The sequence below is a fragment of the Sinocyclocheilus rhinocerous genome, unplaced genomic scaffold, assembly GCF_001515625.1.
Source record: "Sinocyclocheilus rhinocerous isolate Xijiao unplaced genomic scaffold, SAMN03320098_v1.1 scaffold445, whole genome shotgun sequence".
Lineage (NCBI taxonomy): Eukaryota > Metazoa > Chordata > Actinopteri > Cypriniformes > Cyprinidae > Sinocyclocheilus > Sinocyclocheilus rhinocerous.
The window spans coordinates 578,532-595,305 of record NW_015645566.1 but is presented as its reverse complement, the minus strand read 5'-3'; the positions used below and the strand labels follow the sequence as shown (position 1 = coordinate 595,305).

The 16,774-nt window shown below is 37.4% G+C and overlaps 1 protein-coding gene across 1 annotated transcript in view; it reads left to right on the top strand.

Moving 5' to 3' along the window:
• Positions 1–16,774, top strand: part of LOC107706735 (vascular endothelial growth factor receptor 3-like) — a 54,021-nt gene that overhangs the window by 33,291 nt on the left and 3,956 nt on the right. Inside the window, exons 12-27 of the mRNA XM_016510542.1 lie at positions 439–547; positions 2,837–3,178; positions 3,830–3,976; positions 8,281–8,412; positions 9,681–9,787; positions 10,223–10,358; positions 11,443–11,547; positions 11,652–11,765; positions 12,116–12,204; positions 12,304–12,421; positions 13,135–13,235; positions 13,540–13,662; positions 14,817–14,928; positions 15,325–15,424; positions 15,524–15,629; positions 15,795–15,907. Coding sequence (XP_016366028.1) covers positions 439–547; positions 2,837–3,178; positions 3,830–3,976; positions 8,281–8,412; positions 9,681–9,787; positions 10,223–10,358; positions 11,443–11,547; positions 11,652–11,765; positions 12,116–12,204; positions 12,304–12,421; positions 13,135–13,235; positions 13,540–13,662; positions 14,817–14,928; positions 15,325–15,424; positions 15,524–15,629; positions 15,795–15,907 — 2,054 coding nt within the window. The remainder of the gene's footprint in view (positions 1–438; positions 548–2,836; positions 3,179–3,829; positions 3,977–8,280; positions 8,413–9,680; positions 9,788–10,222; positions 10,359–11,442; positions 11,548–11,651; positions 11,766–12,115; positions 12,205–12,303; positions 12,422–13,134; positions 13,236–13,539; positions 13,663–14,816; positions 14,929–15,324; positions 15,425–15,523; positions 15,630–15,794; positions 15,908–16,774) is intronic.

Below are 16,774 nucleotides of genomic sequence, written 5' to 3'. Positions count from 1 at the left end.
ACATTAACACAGCACTCTCTTCCTGTTTTCTGTCACACCTGTGAGGTCATTTCCTGTGTGTGACCCTGGGAATAGGAGTGGCAGGGGAAAGAGAGACTAATACAGTATACAGCTTAAAGGGATAGTTCACCAAAAAGTAAAAATCACAATTTATTTACTCTTACTGTATTTCATTCTGAACCTCTTTCTTCTATTGAGCACAAAAAGGCACTGAATCTCACTGACTTGTTTTTCAAAACATCTTCTTTTGTGTTCCACGGAAGGTTTTCTAATTTCTATACAGAATATCTATACAGGTTTGAAACAACAACACAAGTAAATAATGAACAGATTGAATTTTTGGGTGAACTATCCCTTTAACAATGTTTTTTTTTTTTTTTGCCTGTGATCCAAATGAAAACAAGTCAGTCTTTGAAATTGCTTCTGTTGTTTCCACAGACTGTCAGCCGTTTGGTTATTCAGAGCGCCAATGTGTCGGCTATGTACAAGTGCTCAGCAGAGAACAAAGTGGGAAGAGATGAACGATTGATCTATTTCTACGTGACCAGTGAGTTTCAGCAACACTTTTGTGCCAAACAAAACTGTATGGATTTTCAATAACATCACAATAGCTCATGCTTAAATCACCATGAAATCAAAATTGACGGTTCTTGAAGCGTTTATTTTAAATGATGTGTTTGTGCATATCCTTTTTTTGCCCTACATTTTTTTCTTGTTCAAGAATCCATTTCACTTGGATCTACTTCAGAATAGGGAAAAAAGATGATCACTTCTATTTCATAAAAACTTTAACCCTCAGTATTAACCATACACTGTAAAAAGTTGGTGTAATTTACAGTAAAAAGCAGCTGTGTTTGCCAGAACTTTACCGTAAAAAATATAGAAGCACATTTTTAAGTTTCATAGATTGATAAATAACAGGAAAAAGTAAAAAAAAAAAAAATGTATGACCTGAAATAATTGTAATATACCGAATTACTAAAAATCTGTTACCCTTGTAATATACTGACAACCACCTTTAAAACATAGGCGTTAAAAAGAAAGACATATGAATCAAAGTTCATCCGCAAGCTGAGGTAAATACTAATACAGTCGTGTTCTGAATTATTGACACTCTTTGTAAATATAAACAAAGAAGCCTGTGAAAATAAATCTAGGTTGTTAATCCTGTTGATTTTTTATTCAAAACATTGACAAAAACCCAACCTTTTATTGAATTGGTGGAAAGGTGGAAAAATGAAATAAATGCTTTCTCTAATACAAATTGGCCACAATTAATGGCACTCCAAGATAATAGCTCTGAGTCTCTCCTATAATGCCTGCTGAGTTATAGGAGAACACCTGACAAGAGACCAGAGACCATTCCTACATACAGAATCTCCTCTTAAGTTTTCTATTGGATTCAGGTCAGGGGACTGGAAAAGCCATGGCAGAAGTTTAATGTTGCGCTCAGTGACACATTTTTTGTTGATTTTGATGTTTTGGATCATTGCCCTGATGGAAGATCCATCCATTGCCCACTATAAGATTTCTAACAGTGGCAGTCAGGTATTGATTTTTTATCTGTTGACTCAACAATCTTCTGTAATTCTCTAGCTGCGATCCTTGAAGAGTCTTTGGCCACTCAAACTATCCTCCTTGCCTTGCTTTAAGACAATACAGACACACGTTCTCTTCCAGGCAGATTTGTAACATTTCCCGATGATTGGCGGTAGAGGAAGGCATCTTCCGAATATAGTCTAGTCTAGGTTCAATGTCCAGCTCAGGGACAAAGTCTATGCAGGAAGAGGCAACTGAAAGGGCTTGCAAATCTCTTACTCTCTTAAGCAATGTTAAGGCCAGTAACAGAACCATTTTTAGTTCTTTAGAGTCCGGACCAACACGTGGTAGCCATTCAGGTCTGGAAGAAAGTACTTTATACCTAGAAGTACAGCACTCATCTCCAGGCAATTTATTGTAACATACATTTTGGTCAAGTCAAGTCAAGTCACCTTTATTTATATAGCGCTTTTAACAATACAGATTGTGTCAAAGCAACTGAACAGCATTAATTAGGAAAATAGTGTGTCAATAATGCAAAAATGACAATAGTAAATTCAAATTTTTCAGTTAAAGGCAGTTCATCATTGAATTCAGTGATGTCATCATCCAGCTCAGTTCAGTTTAAATCGTATAAATGGTAAATGCAATATTTAAGGATAAATTGAAGGAAAAACAAGCGAGAAAGAGAGAAAACAAGAGAGTTTTTGGAGAGAAAAAGAAATTTAGAAAGAGAGAAAGAGAAGAAAATCTTAGGCTCAGGAATGATCGAAGACATTATTTTCCCCCCAACTTCATTTTTCTTCTTCTTTTTTTCTCATTGTGGTTCCAGGCTTCCATAATTTCACTGGGTATGCAATCTAATTTATCAGAGATGACAAATGAGAAACACCATGCCAGGTGTTCATTCAGAAGTAGAGATGTTGCCACACACACACACACACACACATAAATTTTACACTTTTACACGTTAGTTTTATATACAATGTGGTAATCGAGATCTGGCAGCAAAACTGACAGCTTTTCTTGCACATGAAATCACCCACATGCCAACAACCAAATGAGAACGCTAAACAATAATCACAATACATAGCGCCAAAGCTGTTGTGCATCCACTTAACAGGTTTTCAGTGTAGCATTTTTTACAGTTATTTACCATTAAAATTATTTTTAAATGATTAAAAAATTGTCATTTTTACAGTGTACAGAAAGAGCCATGAGTATGCTATGTTGTGTGGTTAATCCAGAAGATGCGTGCCATTATTTTTCTTATTATTCATGTTAATTTTCTATTCAGCTATCCCAGAGGGATTCGGGATAGAGATGGAGCCCTCGGAGGATCCGCTCGAGCAGGACCTGGTACGGTTGAAGTGTAATGCAGATAATTACACCTATGAGAATCTGCGGTGGTATCGTCTGGACCCGCAGGCTGTTCCTCCAGAGCTGGATTGCAAAAGTCTGCACCAATACACCGAGTCTCTGGGGGGAAAGCTTTCGTTCCAGACCACCAGCAACAACTGGGTGCTGGAGCTCACCATTACCAACATCCAGCTGCAGGACGAGGGAAACTACGTGTGTGAGGTGCAGAACCGGCGCAGTGGGGAGAAACATTGCCACCGCAAGTACATCCCAGTCAAAGGTGAAGGTCAATCGATGATCAGTTTTAGTTTTTATAAGTCCAGGGACGTTCCTGCTGTCAGCTTGCTGTTTGCTACTTACATACAAAGCTGACTTTTAAGGTAGTACCTAAACTTGAAAGTGACTTGAATGCTTTAAGTAGTTAATCATGTATTAAAGATACTTTTACTCTAACTCTTACATACGATTCCAATGGAGTTCGGCATTAGTGTTACTAAGCTAATTACTGAATATTCTACTAAAAACTAAAATATGACACACAAATACTAAAATAGATCCAAATAGTTCTATTTTAACAGATGGAACATTGTTTTATAAATACTTATTATTATTGAATGAAAGAAGTATATTTACAATTTATGAAACAAGATATCTTCGGGATTCCTAAAATATATATATTGTCCCACTAGGTTTTGGAACAGAGGTTGAATCTGTATTTTGTAAATTTGACTTTGCATTGTCCACTGTCCAGGCTGTACATTTTGAAACTGATACACCTCTTTTATTCATGGGGGAACTGTTATTGCCCAATATCAAAAATGTCCAATGTGTGTATAATGTGTCTGTATGTCACTGGCACTACAAGTGCTTTATCAGTGAAGATCTAACCAAAACTAAAGGCATATTCTCTCTTTTCCTATGTCCGTTCCAGCACTGGAGGCACCTCGATACCGTAACAACCCCACCAATCAGACAGTGAATGTGAGCGAGTCGCTGCAGATGGAGTGCGATGTCGAGGGCACACCCTCTCCCCAGCTGTCCTGGTTTAAAGATAACCAACCACTTCACCAGATATCAGGTTAGTCATTCAGGTCCAATATAAAGTTTTTATGTTTTTACTTTGTCGTTATATTTTAAAAAAATACCTGCATGTACATCTGTAATTAATATGTGTAATTACATCTATGATTATACTGTTACCCTACCCCATAACCAACCATGAACCTAACCATACCATGAAACCTGTCTCTAACCTCAAGTTTCACAATTTGAGTTGAATTACTGAAATAAATGAACTTTTCCACGACATTCTAATTTATTGAGATGCACCTGTATATCCCACCTCAACAGCAGCAAAAGTGTTTTGCAAAACAACATGAACACAATAAACACATTGTACCAAACTATATATTTTTTGCATTAATTGAAAAAAAATATATATATATATTTGCTGTAATTACACAGTAGTTAAAGCTGCAGTCCGTAACTTTTTTGTGTTCAAAATTTACAAAATGTATATAATAATCGAGTACACCATGAATCCATTTTCCAAACCATGTTTTTGGCTTGTCCTGAATCACTAGGCACCTATAATACGTGTTTATATGCAGATTATTTTAGACTGGTTCAGGTAGGTACCGCTGCGGAGTAGCCCAAGTGCCTGCGTGATTCCTCATAGACATAAACAGAGAGAAGTAGCTCCGGCTACAATGTTCTTCCGCAAGACGCACGCAGTTCTGTTTATTAACCGCTAGAGTGCCAAAAGTTACGGACTGTAGCTTTAACGACATCTAATATAAAGTGGGACCAGGGTGTTTGCTTAGGCAAGCTTATACTATACTATATTATACTATACATAGCAATGGTCATACATAGCAATAAAATGAATTCCCTAAGACTTTAAAGTCATTTGTAAAGACCTGAATATCATAGAGACATTGATTTTGAATTCTTTTGAATTAGGCCATAAGCAGCCACCCAGAAAAAAATATTAAAACCTAAAAATGGTCACAAACCAGTCCATATTAACTGGTTTAATTCAGATTTCAAATATAGAATTTAGCACTGAATCACACTAAATAAATACCACACTAAATATATACCAATAAAACAAATTTTACGAGTTAAATCAGGTAGAAATAGGTTTTTAAGGTAACGTTTACTGGATACCACATTTTACAGTGTAGAAAACATTTAGCATTCACCCATAAAACCCTAGTAATCATATAACAACAGGACCCAAAACCACCTGGCAACCACACAGAAAAATCTAGCAACCACCTAGAACATTCTGGCAACTGCATAGCCACGTGCCAAAAAATCGTCCTTACTAAAATACTTCCTGTACTTAAGCAGCCACATAGCAATGCCCTTGCAATCACCTGGCATCACCCTTGCTACCAACCCAAACATTACAGCTGCATAGCGATGCACTAAACATACAGAATACCCTAGCAATCACATATCAATGACCTGGCATCCACCCAGGACACCACTGCAGCAGTGAGTTTAGAACTGGCAAAATCTCAGAGAAAATATAAAAATCCAGTAAACTCCTTCTGAGGTTCAGTAGTAATAATGTGCAGATTGTGAGTTTGACAGGATATGTGAAGTAATAGGTATAGATTTAAGGTATTGCATTATATAGATATACCATTGTCTGCTTTAAAATTAACCATATATTCTTCAGTTTGATTTCCTCTCCATTTCTCTGCATGTTGTTCAGCCCCCTTCAAATTAACATAAATGTGCTATTCCAAAACACTTCCATTACAGATTACATTATACTCACCACAGCAATCCCCTCTAGCTTAGCACATTTGAATAGGAACACACTTATTCATGAGCACATACTAACACACACAAAATTGAATTCTGGTGCTGGAAAAAGCACTCAAGTCATGCTAATGTACTGGAGATCTTTTGGATTGGAAGTTGAATGGAACACTGGACTTCTACAGTATAATAGCATATCACAAACCAAAAAAAAACAGCTCTGGGAATGTATGTGGGTTGCTTGTGGGCTGTAAGTGAATTCACATGCAGTGCATGTACAGTGCTGTTTGTTGATAGGTGTTATGAGGAGGATATTATATTGGGAACAAACTGAGTTCAAGAGCTATTAGCAGAAGGTCAACTGTGTGACTGGAATACGAGTTAAACTTTTTTTGCTCAGCTAATTCAGTTCATAGCAAAGCCACAGATGTTTTTCTAGATAGATTTTATAGATCCAATACAGATCTGATTAACATTTCAGCACTGTGCCTATAGCACGTATCTGATTATTATGGGTTGGTGGGTTGCTTTTTCCTGCTACAATTTGCAGTAAGCTTTTTCCTGCTACAATTTGCAGTAAGTGTGTCATAGAATGGAAAAGGGCAAGAATCAAAATTACTATTTCCTATACATCCTTGATTAAGGCCACACAAGAGATTCCATACATTTCAGTTTTCAAAGCCCTTTTGATAGCACACATCATCCCCAGACATCCATGACAAAAAGTTATCCAAATCATTTTTGCAAATCAAGTTTCCATTAGTTTCAGTGATAAATAAATGCTTAGAACCAGTTTGTTTGTAGTATTATGGTGCAGTGGTGATATAGTTTTATATACTTGAAATCTATTAAATGCTCATAGATCATTCAGTGTTCTTATAACTTATATATCCCAATCTTTCTGTACATTTAAAATGAAGGAACACTTTTATTTGTCTCTTTTAAGATAATATATACTATAAAAAAATTTTCAAGACTCAATTATTTAGTACTGTGGTATGAGCAACATTCCCGTGAGCACATTCTTATATAAACTAGCTTGCAGCATCTGCAGTCCTAGAACTATTCAGTTTATTAGTTTTTTTCTAATGTGTTGTTTTCAGTAATATGACAATTTGTTCTGCAGTATTTTTTTCATCACAGTATTACTGCATTATAATTTGTACAAATGTATGATTAAAATCCTTTTTGCAAGCTAAAATAACATGCAAGCATAGTGCACCAGTCAACATCTGCTTGTTGACACGCAATTGTGTAATTTAATACACTACATATCACCTGATTACATATCTTTTGACAGGAAAAATTAAAGGGGTCATATGACGATGCTAAAAAGAACATTATTTTGTGTATTTAGTGTAATGCAATGTGTTTACGCGGTTTAAGGTCCAAAAAACACATTATTTTCCACATACCTTACATTATTGTTGCTCCTCTCTGCCCCGCCTTTCTGAAACGCGTCGATTTTTACAAAACTCATCGTTCTGAAAAGCGCAGTGTGCTCTGATTGGCCAGCTATCCAGTGCATTGTGATTGGCCCGAATACCTCAAATGTGTGATGGAAATGTTACGCCCCTTACCATATTTGGAAACACATAGTGTCTCCACGACATCAAGACGGCGGCAACAATACTACAGCGAGAATAAAAGTTATGCCTTCTTTCTTTGCATAAACATTTGGGCGGTGTTATGCAAATCTTCCAACACAGTCACGTAGACATGTGGGGGCGTGTTTGAATGAGGCGTTTTAGGAAGGCATGGATGAGTTGTAACTTTTATAAAGAATATGTCTTTGGGTTTGAGACTTTAGTCGGCGGCAACAATACTACAGCGAGAATAAAAGTTATGCCTTCTTTCTTTGCATAAACATTTGGGCGGTGTTATGCAAATCTTCCAACACAGTCACGTAGACATGTGGGGGCGTGTTTGAATGAGGCGTTTTAGGAAGGCATGGATGAGTTGTAACTTTTATAAAGAATATGTCTTTGGGTTTGAGACTTTAGTCTTTGCAACTTTACGGATCATATATATGCACGAACAGCTTGTAACACTCCAAAGACAAAGAAAAACTTGAAATTGCAGTGAACTTGAAAAGGTTCTTCATAGTACTAAAATGGTTCTTTAGATTTTAAAATGTATTTAGATTTTTAAACTTAAAAATAGTTTTTTTAAGAATTATAAACTTTTGGTAATACTCTAGGATAGGAAACACATATTCATTGTTAACTAAGAGTTTTCCCTGAACAAATTTCTTTATTAGATTAAGGGATCTAAAATATGGTCATGCAGAATAAGCCAATATGCTATATACAGCCAATATGCTAGTAATATGCGTGCTAACAAGCAACTAGTTGATAGCGAGAATTGGACCTTAAAATAAAGTGTTACCTAAGTTTTTTATGGCATCAATCACATTCTTTTTTATTTTCTGAAAGCATTGATAAATAAAGAATATCACAGGCTATATATCATTATGGATTCCTTTTCTTACAGTTCAGAAAATAGAAAAACACAAGGCAAGAAAGCCATAACAAAAGAGGATGCTGTGCCTTAAAGCCATGGCTGGCTGGCAGATTGTGTGTTTGACAGTTTTGTGGATGTGTTCAGGGATCTTCCTGCAGGACTCCAATCGGACTCTCAGCATTCAGCGAGTGCGAGAGGAAGACGCCGGTCTGTACACCTGCACAGCCTGCAACCAGAGGGGCTGCGTTCAGTCCTCCGCCACTGTGTCAGTCATCGGTGAGAGCCTCTTATTTGCGTTAGGTGGCGCTGTAGTATACAGTTCACTCTCCTTACTTCAGGATTGTGCTTTGCCCTTCAATTTACATTATGTAGTGGAACATATACAGGTGCATCTCAATAAATTAGAATGTCGTGGAAAAGTTCATTTATTTCAGTAATTCAACTCAAATTGTGAAACTCGTGTATTAAATACATTCAATGCACACAGACTGTTGGTGTGCTTGACTGGCCAGCAAACTCACCAGACCTGAACCCCATAGAGAATCTATGGGGTATTGTCAAGAGGAAAATGATAAACAAGAGACCAAAAAATGCAGATGAGCTGAAGGCCACTGTCAAAGAAACCTGGGCTTCCATACCACGTCAGCAGTGCCACAAACTGATCACCTCCATGCTACGCCGAATTGAGGCAGTAATTAAAGTAAAAGGAGCCCCTACCAAGTATTGAGTGCATGTACAGTAAATGAACATACTTTCCAGAAGGCCAACATTTCACTAAAAATGTTTTTTTTATTGGTATTTTTCTTATGAAGTATTCTAATTTGTTGAGATAGTGAATTGGTGGGTTTTTGTTAAATGTGAGCCAAAATCATCACAATTAAAAGAACCAAAGACTTAAACTACTTCAGTCTGTGTGCATTGAATTTTTTTAATACACGAGTTTCACAATTTGAGTTGAATTACTGAAATAAATGAACTTTTCCACAACATTCTAATTTACTGAGATGCACCTGTACAATAGATTCAAGCTTATGTACACAGACGAGCACACAACATACACATTAATACACATTTGTTTTTATACCATAGTGAGGGCTTCACACACTGATGTCTGTTCTTAAATATTCTCAAGCTAATTTTAATTACAACACCCTTACTCTACCCTAACTAAAACTAAAATTTTTGATTTTTAATTAAACTTATTTCGTCCCTTTATGAAGATGTGTTTGCTGTGAGGACCCCAAACCCTTACCCTAACAGACATAGCTCCTTTCTAACCTTCATTCATCTTGCCTTTACCATTGTATTCATAATGAAATGTGTTATATGACAGCTAATATGTAATATTAGTATTTGTATATAATATAATAATTTGAGAAAAAACAAGCAACAAATTGTCAAAAAAAAAAAAAAAATTTAATTTTTGCCAAACAAACTTCTAGAATCTACAACATGTATTAAAATTAAATCAGTTTAGAAGATGTGAACTTTCATATTCAGTTATAATGATAAGCTTTAATACAATAACTTGTTTTGTCTGCCAGGCTCTGATGACAAGACCAATGTAGAAATAGTGATTCTCATCGGAACGGGAGTCATCGCCATCTTTTTCTGGGTCCTTCTCCTTGTTATCTTCTGCAACGTCAAGCGAGTCAGTACAATGTGCTTCATTTTACATGCAATCATAACACTTCAATACATCTCTATTAATGAACATACCCAGACAGCAGACAGTTTCGGCCCAGATCCGGCCCACATCTGGCCCGCATGGATTTCACATGGGCCAGATGTGGGCCGGATCTGGGCCAACACTATGTTGCTGTCTGGGTAGTTACACAAGGAACATTATTTAAATCTGCCCATGATGCCAGCAAGGCTTTTCAGTAATAATATGCACTTACATCAATGCCTTGCCTTCAGTTCAACATAAGAGCAAACCATATCAGCACTTCAGCGCTGAACATGAGTAGTGGAGTCAGCAATTCTACGAGCTGATGTGGAGCGCAGCCGCCTCAGGCTCGCTGTTTCTGTCTTCTTATAGGCTGCGGTATCATCCATCAGTAATTGTTATGATGTTGTCCTGCAGGTGAACCCAGCAGATATCAAGACAGGCTATCTGTCAATCATCATGGACCCGGGGGAAGTGCCGCTTGAGGAGCAGTGTGAATACCTGCCCTACGACTCCAGCCAGTGGGAGATATCCCGAGACAGACTGCTCCTCGGTACGTTCACAGAGAGTGCATTTTAAAAACTCTGATACAGGCTTTAAATTGGTCCAAATGAAGAACATTCATGGCTTGGATCCCTGAAGTAAAGCATATTTATGGTTTAGACATTTTCAGCATTAGGCTTGACTGTACTCAGGAATCCTTGTATGATGTGATAAAGGGTGGTTCGTGAGGGTTTGTATTTTTAAAAAGAAACAAATGTAACATTAAAATATAGAACGGGGCCTGCTCAGGTATTCAAAATAAAACTGAAACAGTGATATATCTTATCAAATCAGGCTGTTGTTTAAGTACAGAAGTATATACAGGTGCATCTCAATAAATTAGAATGTCGTGGAAAAGTTCATTTATTTCAGTAATTCAACTCAAATTGTGAAACTCGTGTATTAAATAAATTCAATGCACACAGACTGAAGTAGTTTAAGTCTTGGTCTTATGGAGTATTCTAATTTGTTGAGATAGTGAGTTGGTGGGTTTTTGTTAAATGTGAGCCAAAATCATCACAATTAAAAGAACCAAAGACTTAAACTTCTTCAGTCTGTGTGCTTTGAATTTATTTAATACACGAGTTTCACAATTTGAGTTGAATTACTGAAATAAATCAACTTTTCCACGACATTCTAATTTATTGAGATGCACCTGTATAGTCTGTGTCACTGTGCTCATTTACATGTGTACAGCTGATGTTAACAATTTCAAAGTGGCTCAGTTCACAGTAAATGCTGCTTCTCACAAAACTCCACCTCTGCAAGCGCTGTGAGTTTAACATGGATTCGGGAATGTAAAGTGTGCTAGGTTCCCTTTTTTTGTGGACATTTTTGTGGACAGAAGTTAACCAAAATCAAAGCTCAAGGATTTGACTGTTTGAAAGTGAAGAATTTAAGACACTAATATTTGTATTCTAATTTGTAATGTCTGTTGGTTCTGAAGAGTGAAGCTAAATGTGAACATGCAATTTCCATTAGCAGCAGAGTCTTTGTTCTTTGTGTTGTTCTCAGTCTCTCAGCATGAGCAACATGTGATAATCAGTGACGCATTCTAATCTTGCATGCTATGTATTTATTCTTTGTTCATGCAGGGAAGGTGCTTGGGCATGGAGCTTTTGGGAAAGTGATCGAAGCTTCAGTCTTTGGGCATGACAAGAAAACCTGTTCAAACACAGTGGCAGTGAAGATGTTGAAAGGTTCAATCTTACCGAAAAACTACAGTTGATACAAAAATGTCCATTCACTTTCATATATATGATATATATATATGTATACTTAACGGCATGTGTGTATATCACAGAGGGAGCCACAGCCAGTGAACACAAAGCTCTGATGTCAGAACTTAAGATCCTCATTCATATTGGAAACCATCTCAATGTCGTCAACCTTCTTGGAGCATGTACCAAACCCAACGGTATGAACGTACCATTATAAAATAGATACCTTTTGGTCCTGGATGCTGATTGGTCAATACAGTGATTCAGTATAGAAATATTACATCCTCAGCTACTGTGTATATCACTGCAGCATGTAAAGTTTACATGTCAGGGACCATCTTCTGGCAGAATGATACCACTTACAAAATGCACTTACTTTTCTTGTGTTGACCTGGCCAATATGGCAGTATTTTATGAAAAAAAGCCATAACCTTTTAAACACTGTTTGATTGTATCTTTGTAACTGAATATTGACATAAATCTGTTTGTCTGCAGCATCCTTCTTACTTCTTTCTAAACATCTCTGGTTAACATCTCTGATTGTCAGGTCCTCTCATGGTTATAGTGGAATATTGTAAATACGGAAATCTCTCCAACTTCCTGCGTGCCAAAAGAGAGTTCTTCTTACCGTACAGGGTGAGAGAAATAAATAACAGGATGATATAGTACATATATCCACCCTCTCACAATAATAACTGATATGTGTTCTGGTGTAACGTGTGCTTGTGTCTGCAGGACCGTTCTCCTAAAACCCAGAGTCAGGTGCGACGAATGATAGAAGCGGGTCAGGTCAGCCAGAATGAATGTCAGCCGTCCACCACTTCCAACATCAACCCTCCAATGCAGTCTCGTGGTAAGAGCACTCAGAAGTCAAAGAGCAGAATGTCTAAAGATATATAAAGATTATATATTAAATATGTACAGATGTTTACCCGGTGGATAATAAAGCTGCCTTCACGTGCTATCAAAATGACTGTAAATACAACTTCATGTGCAACTTATCAGTAGGAAACTCTGGTACTGGGAAAAGATCATTTTGATACCCGAGTTTCTGAGCTGAAAGGAGCCATACATTTTCAACAGAAAAGAGTGAGCTTTAGGTTCTGGAGTAAACTGTAGTATTTATTCTTTTATCAAAATACTGACAACTTGTTAATTGATTTTGGTTATGCATTTGAATTGGAAATATGCTGCAATAAACCTTTTGTTTCTAACAACATAGCACTTGAACAGTGAAATAAAGCTTTAAATCAAATGAGCCACTTGCTTGGCAAAATTATTCGGTTTCGAAGCATTCAAAATGCTACAAACTGGGGACACCTGCTGGTGCATAGAGAACTCAGCACAAACATGCATATAACACGCCTATTATAAATCAACTGCAAATGTGTTGTTGAAAGTTGCTAATAGCATAGCAACACGCTCAGAAGCACTTAAAACACCTTAACGATTACACCCAAGCAATCACCCACAACAGCTTTTTTATTGAATTCCCTTCCTGAGTGATATTCTTATATAATGCATTTAAGCCTTTTCTGATATTTTCTTTTGTTTTTCTTTCCCCAGCTGCAGTGGATGATCTTTGGAAGACTCCACTCACGATAGAGGATTTGATTTGCTACAGCTTTCAGGTTGCTCGAGGGATGGAGTTTCTGGCGTCTCGTAAGGTACATTTCAAACATGTATTCAAGCTCAACCGCTCTGATGAATCAAAAGTCACATTTAGCAGGTTGTAGATTATTAATAGGTGAACTTTAGAGCTCTTCTAGAGCTGTCCATGCTCAGCAAACGGGGGAAAGTTATGCTGGATACAGATTTTTTACAAATGGGGACAAATACCTAGATCATATGAAAAAATTTAATCTTATAATAAAACAAAAACTGATGATGAGAAAGTTGCAAATATTTTAGATCTGCTCATCTATCGTGAAATAAGGTATAGATATAGTAATCTTGATTTTGTTCTGACAGTGCATTCATCGTGACCTGGCGGCCCGAAACATCCTCCTGTCCGAGAACAATGTGGTGAAGATCTGTGACTTTGGTTTAGCACGGGACATCTACAAAGACCCTGACTACGTGCGCAAAGGCAATGTAAGAGAAACCCTTTCAATAAAAGCATGATCCAGAAAGTTCTCTAGTGTAGTATTGTAGTATGAATCTCATTAAAACTGTGAAGACAAAGTCCAGGTCACATTTCACTCAAAAATAAAAAAGGACATTTTATTCGATGCAACTTTTTCCTCAATTTTCAATACTGTAATGCAGAAAGCAAAAAAAGTAATTTAAAAATAATAAAAAGTAAGTATTTAAATATAATGATAGTATTTGTAGTACAGCATTTAATGTTTAAAAGAACAAATGATCATTAATTGACATGAAAATAACATCCTTACAAAACAAATTTTACAAAAAAAGGTCTTCAAGATGTGTTTGTTTTCTTATTCATTTATATTTCATTTAGATTTTTATGTAAAATATGACCTGGACATGCGAAATGTGACCCCACATGAGATTCAATATGAATGCATTTCAGTAAAGGCCAGTGGTTAAAAATGACTTGTCTGGCCTTTGCGTCATGATATAAAGTGAAAGTGAAGTGACCAAGTATGGTGACCCATACTCGGAATTAGTGCTCTGCATTTATCCCATCCAAAGTGCACACACACAGCAGTGAACACACACACACCGTGAACACACACCCGGAGCAGTGGGCAGCCATTTTTTTGCTGCGGCGCCCGGGGAGCAGTTGGGGGTTCGGTGCCTTGCTCAAGGGCACCTCAGTCGTGGTATTGAAGGTGGAAGAGAGCGCTGTACATTCACTCCCCCCACCTACAATCCCTGCCGGTACGAGACTCGAACCCGCAACCTTTGGGTTACGAGACAGACTCTCTAACCATTAGGCCACGACTTCCCCGATTTAGCACGGATATCAGCTAAATCGGGGAAAGATAAAGATATCAGCAATCCATTGAAAATTGTCAGAAAAGTTGAGGCAACATTGAATACGTAATAAATATTATTTGTAAAAATAAAATACAGAAGCAAAAGATGAACATGTAACAATACTAGTAGTATTACTGCATGACATAAACATAATGAAGCAGAAAGGGTAAGTTTATGAGATTACCCTTGAGAGGCATTGATGAATGGTTGACCTACTGCAAATCATATCAGCTCCAGGATCATGATAAGAGTGTATTCTCCCACAGGCACTATTATAGGTGAAATGTTATCTGTCTTTGCAGGCTAGACTGCCGCTGAAGTGGATGGCTCCAGAGAGCATCTTTGATAAGGTTTACACCAGTCAGAGTGATGTATGGTCATTTGGAGTGCTGCTCTGGGAGATTTTCTCACTAGGTAAGAGTCTACCTGATACCTGAGCACTGGCAATTCCTCAAACCCAAACTTTTCTGCTCATATATATGGTATAATTAATTTTTTTCTTGTTTTTGAAAGTCTCTTACGCTTACCAAGGCCGCATTTATTTGATAAAAAACATATAGTAATACTTTAAACTGATTTCTATTTTATTCATTTTAAAATTTCTTCTTTTGATGGACCCCCCTCCCAAGCGCCCATGAATTTTCTGCAGTCATTAATTAATTCTTCAGTGTCACCTGATCTCTCAGAAATCATTCTAATAAGCTGATATGCTGCTCAAGAAACAAATTAATTATGTTCTGTTCTGTCTACATTTTCTTAAACTTGTATAAAGTCTTTGATCACAGACTTGATTGTATCATGTCCCATTAGGAGCGTCTCCATACCCGGGCATCCAGATCGATGAAGACTTCTGCAAGCGGCTCAAAGACGGTACCAGGATGAGGGCACCAGACAACGCGTCCCCTGAAATGTGAGCATTGGCCTGATGACTCTGAGTGTTTGATCTACTCCAAGCTGCTAGTCAGACTGAAATTCTGAGCACTCTGACGTGTGATGCGTGTTCTGCTAGATATGGCATCATGCTGGCCTGCTGGCAGGGCGAGCCCAGGGAGAGACCCACGTTTCCAGCTCTGGTGGAGATACTTGGAGATCTACTTCAGGAAAACAGTCTACCCGTGAGAAAAAACAACAAAAAACATACATTTCTGTACATTCAGTAATAATATCTGAGCATTACACACTACCTTCTTTATATTTCAACTCAGCTGGTTATAAAAGTGATAGAATGGCTAACGGTGTATATTTTAGTGATTATGTAAAATAGGTTTTTTTTATTTTAGGAAATCCCGTTCAATGTGTCTCAGAGCTCAGAGGATGATGGCTTCTCACAAGCTTCCTCTAGACCACCATCACAAGAGGAGATCAGACTCGCCTGCAACACAATGTCCACTCGGTACATACACATTTTATATCAGTGTTGGGGGTAGGGTTGCCAACCATTCCATATAATACAGAATCGGCTCGTATTTAAGGCATCAAAGAAGCGTTCCGTATGAAAGCTATACGGAATGCAGTTTGTCCCGTGTTTAAGCAGGGCTGCCAACTCTCACGCATTCAGCGTGACACTTTTCTCACGCTCTCACGCCACACATCCATTTTCTCACAGTCAAAAGCACCCTCAGTTAAAACTATAATAATAGGATATTGGCGAAAAAAATGGGGTAAAGGCTCCAGTGCGTATTTGTGTTTGCGCTCTGGAAAGCGTCAAGATTCTTTACAACGTGTTTTTGTAGTACTGAGCAATGAGCCAATCACAGACATATCTCTGTTGATTTCTTGAACACCTGTGATTGGACATTGCATTCACTCGCCTCTAAACTTTTTCCCTGCACGCTGACTCCTCTCACTGTAACACCATGTAAATAAGAGATTCATTAATTATAAAGGAACTTTCTGAGATCGCGATGAACTGAAGTGACACATTTTTTGTGATTTTAAAGGAATGGCTATTTGCGCACATTCTAATTGAATAAAAGTTTTGTTTTTCGTGCTGCTAACGGCCATATACAGCGGGTAAAATAAGTATTGAACACATCACCCTTTTTCTCAGTAAATATATTTCTAAAGGTGCTGTTGACATGAAATTTTCACCAGATGTCCAAGTAATCCATACATACAAAGAAAACAATACAAATAAGTTCAGAAATTAAGTTCTGTGTAATAAAATGGAATGACCCAGGGAAAAAGTATTGAACATGCTTACTGAAATTTATTTAAAGGGGTCATATGATGCGATTTCAATTTTTCCTTTCTCTTTGAA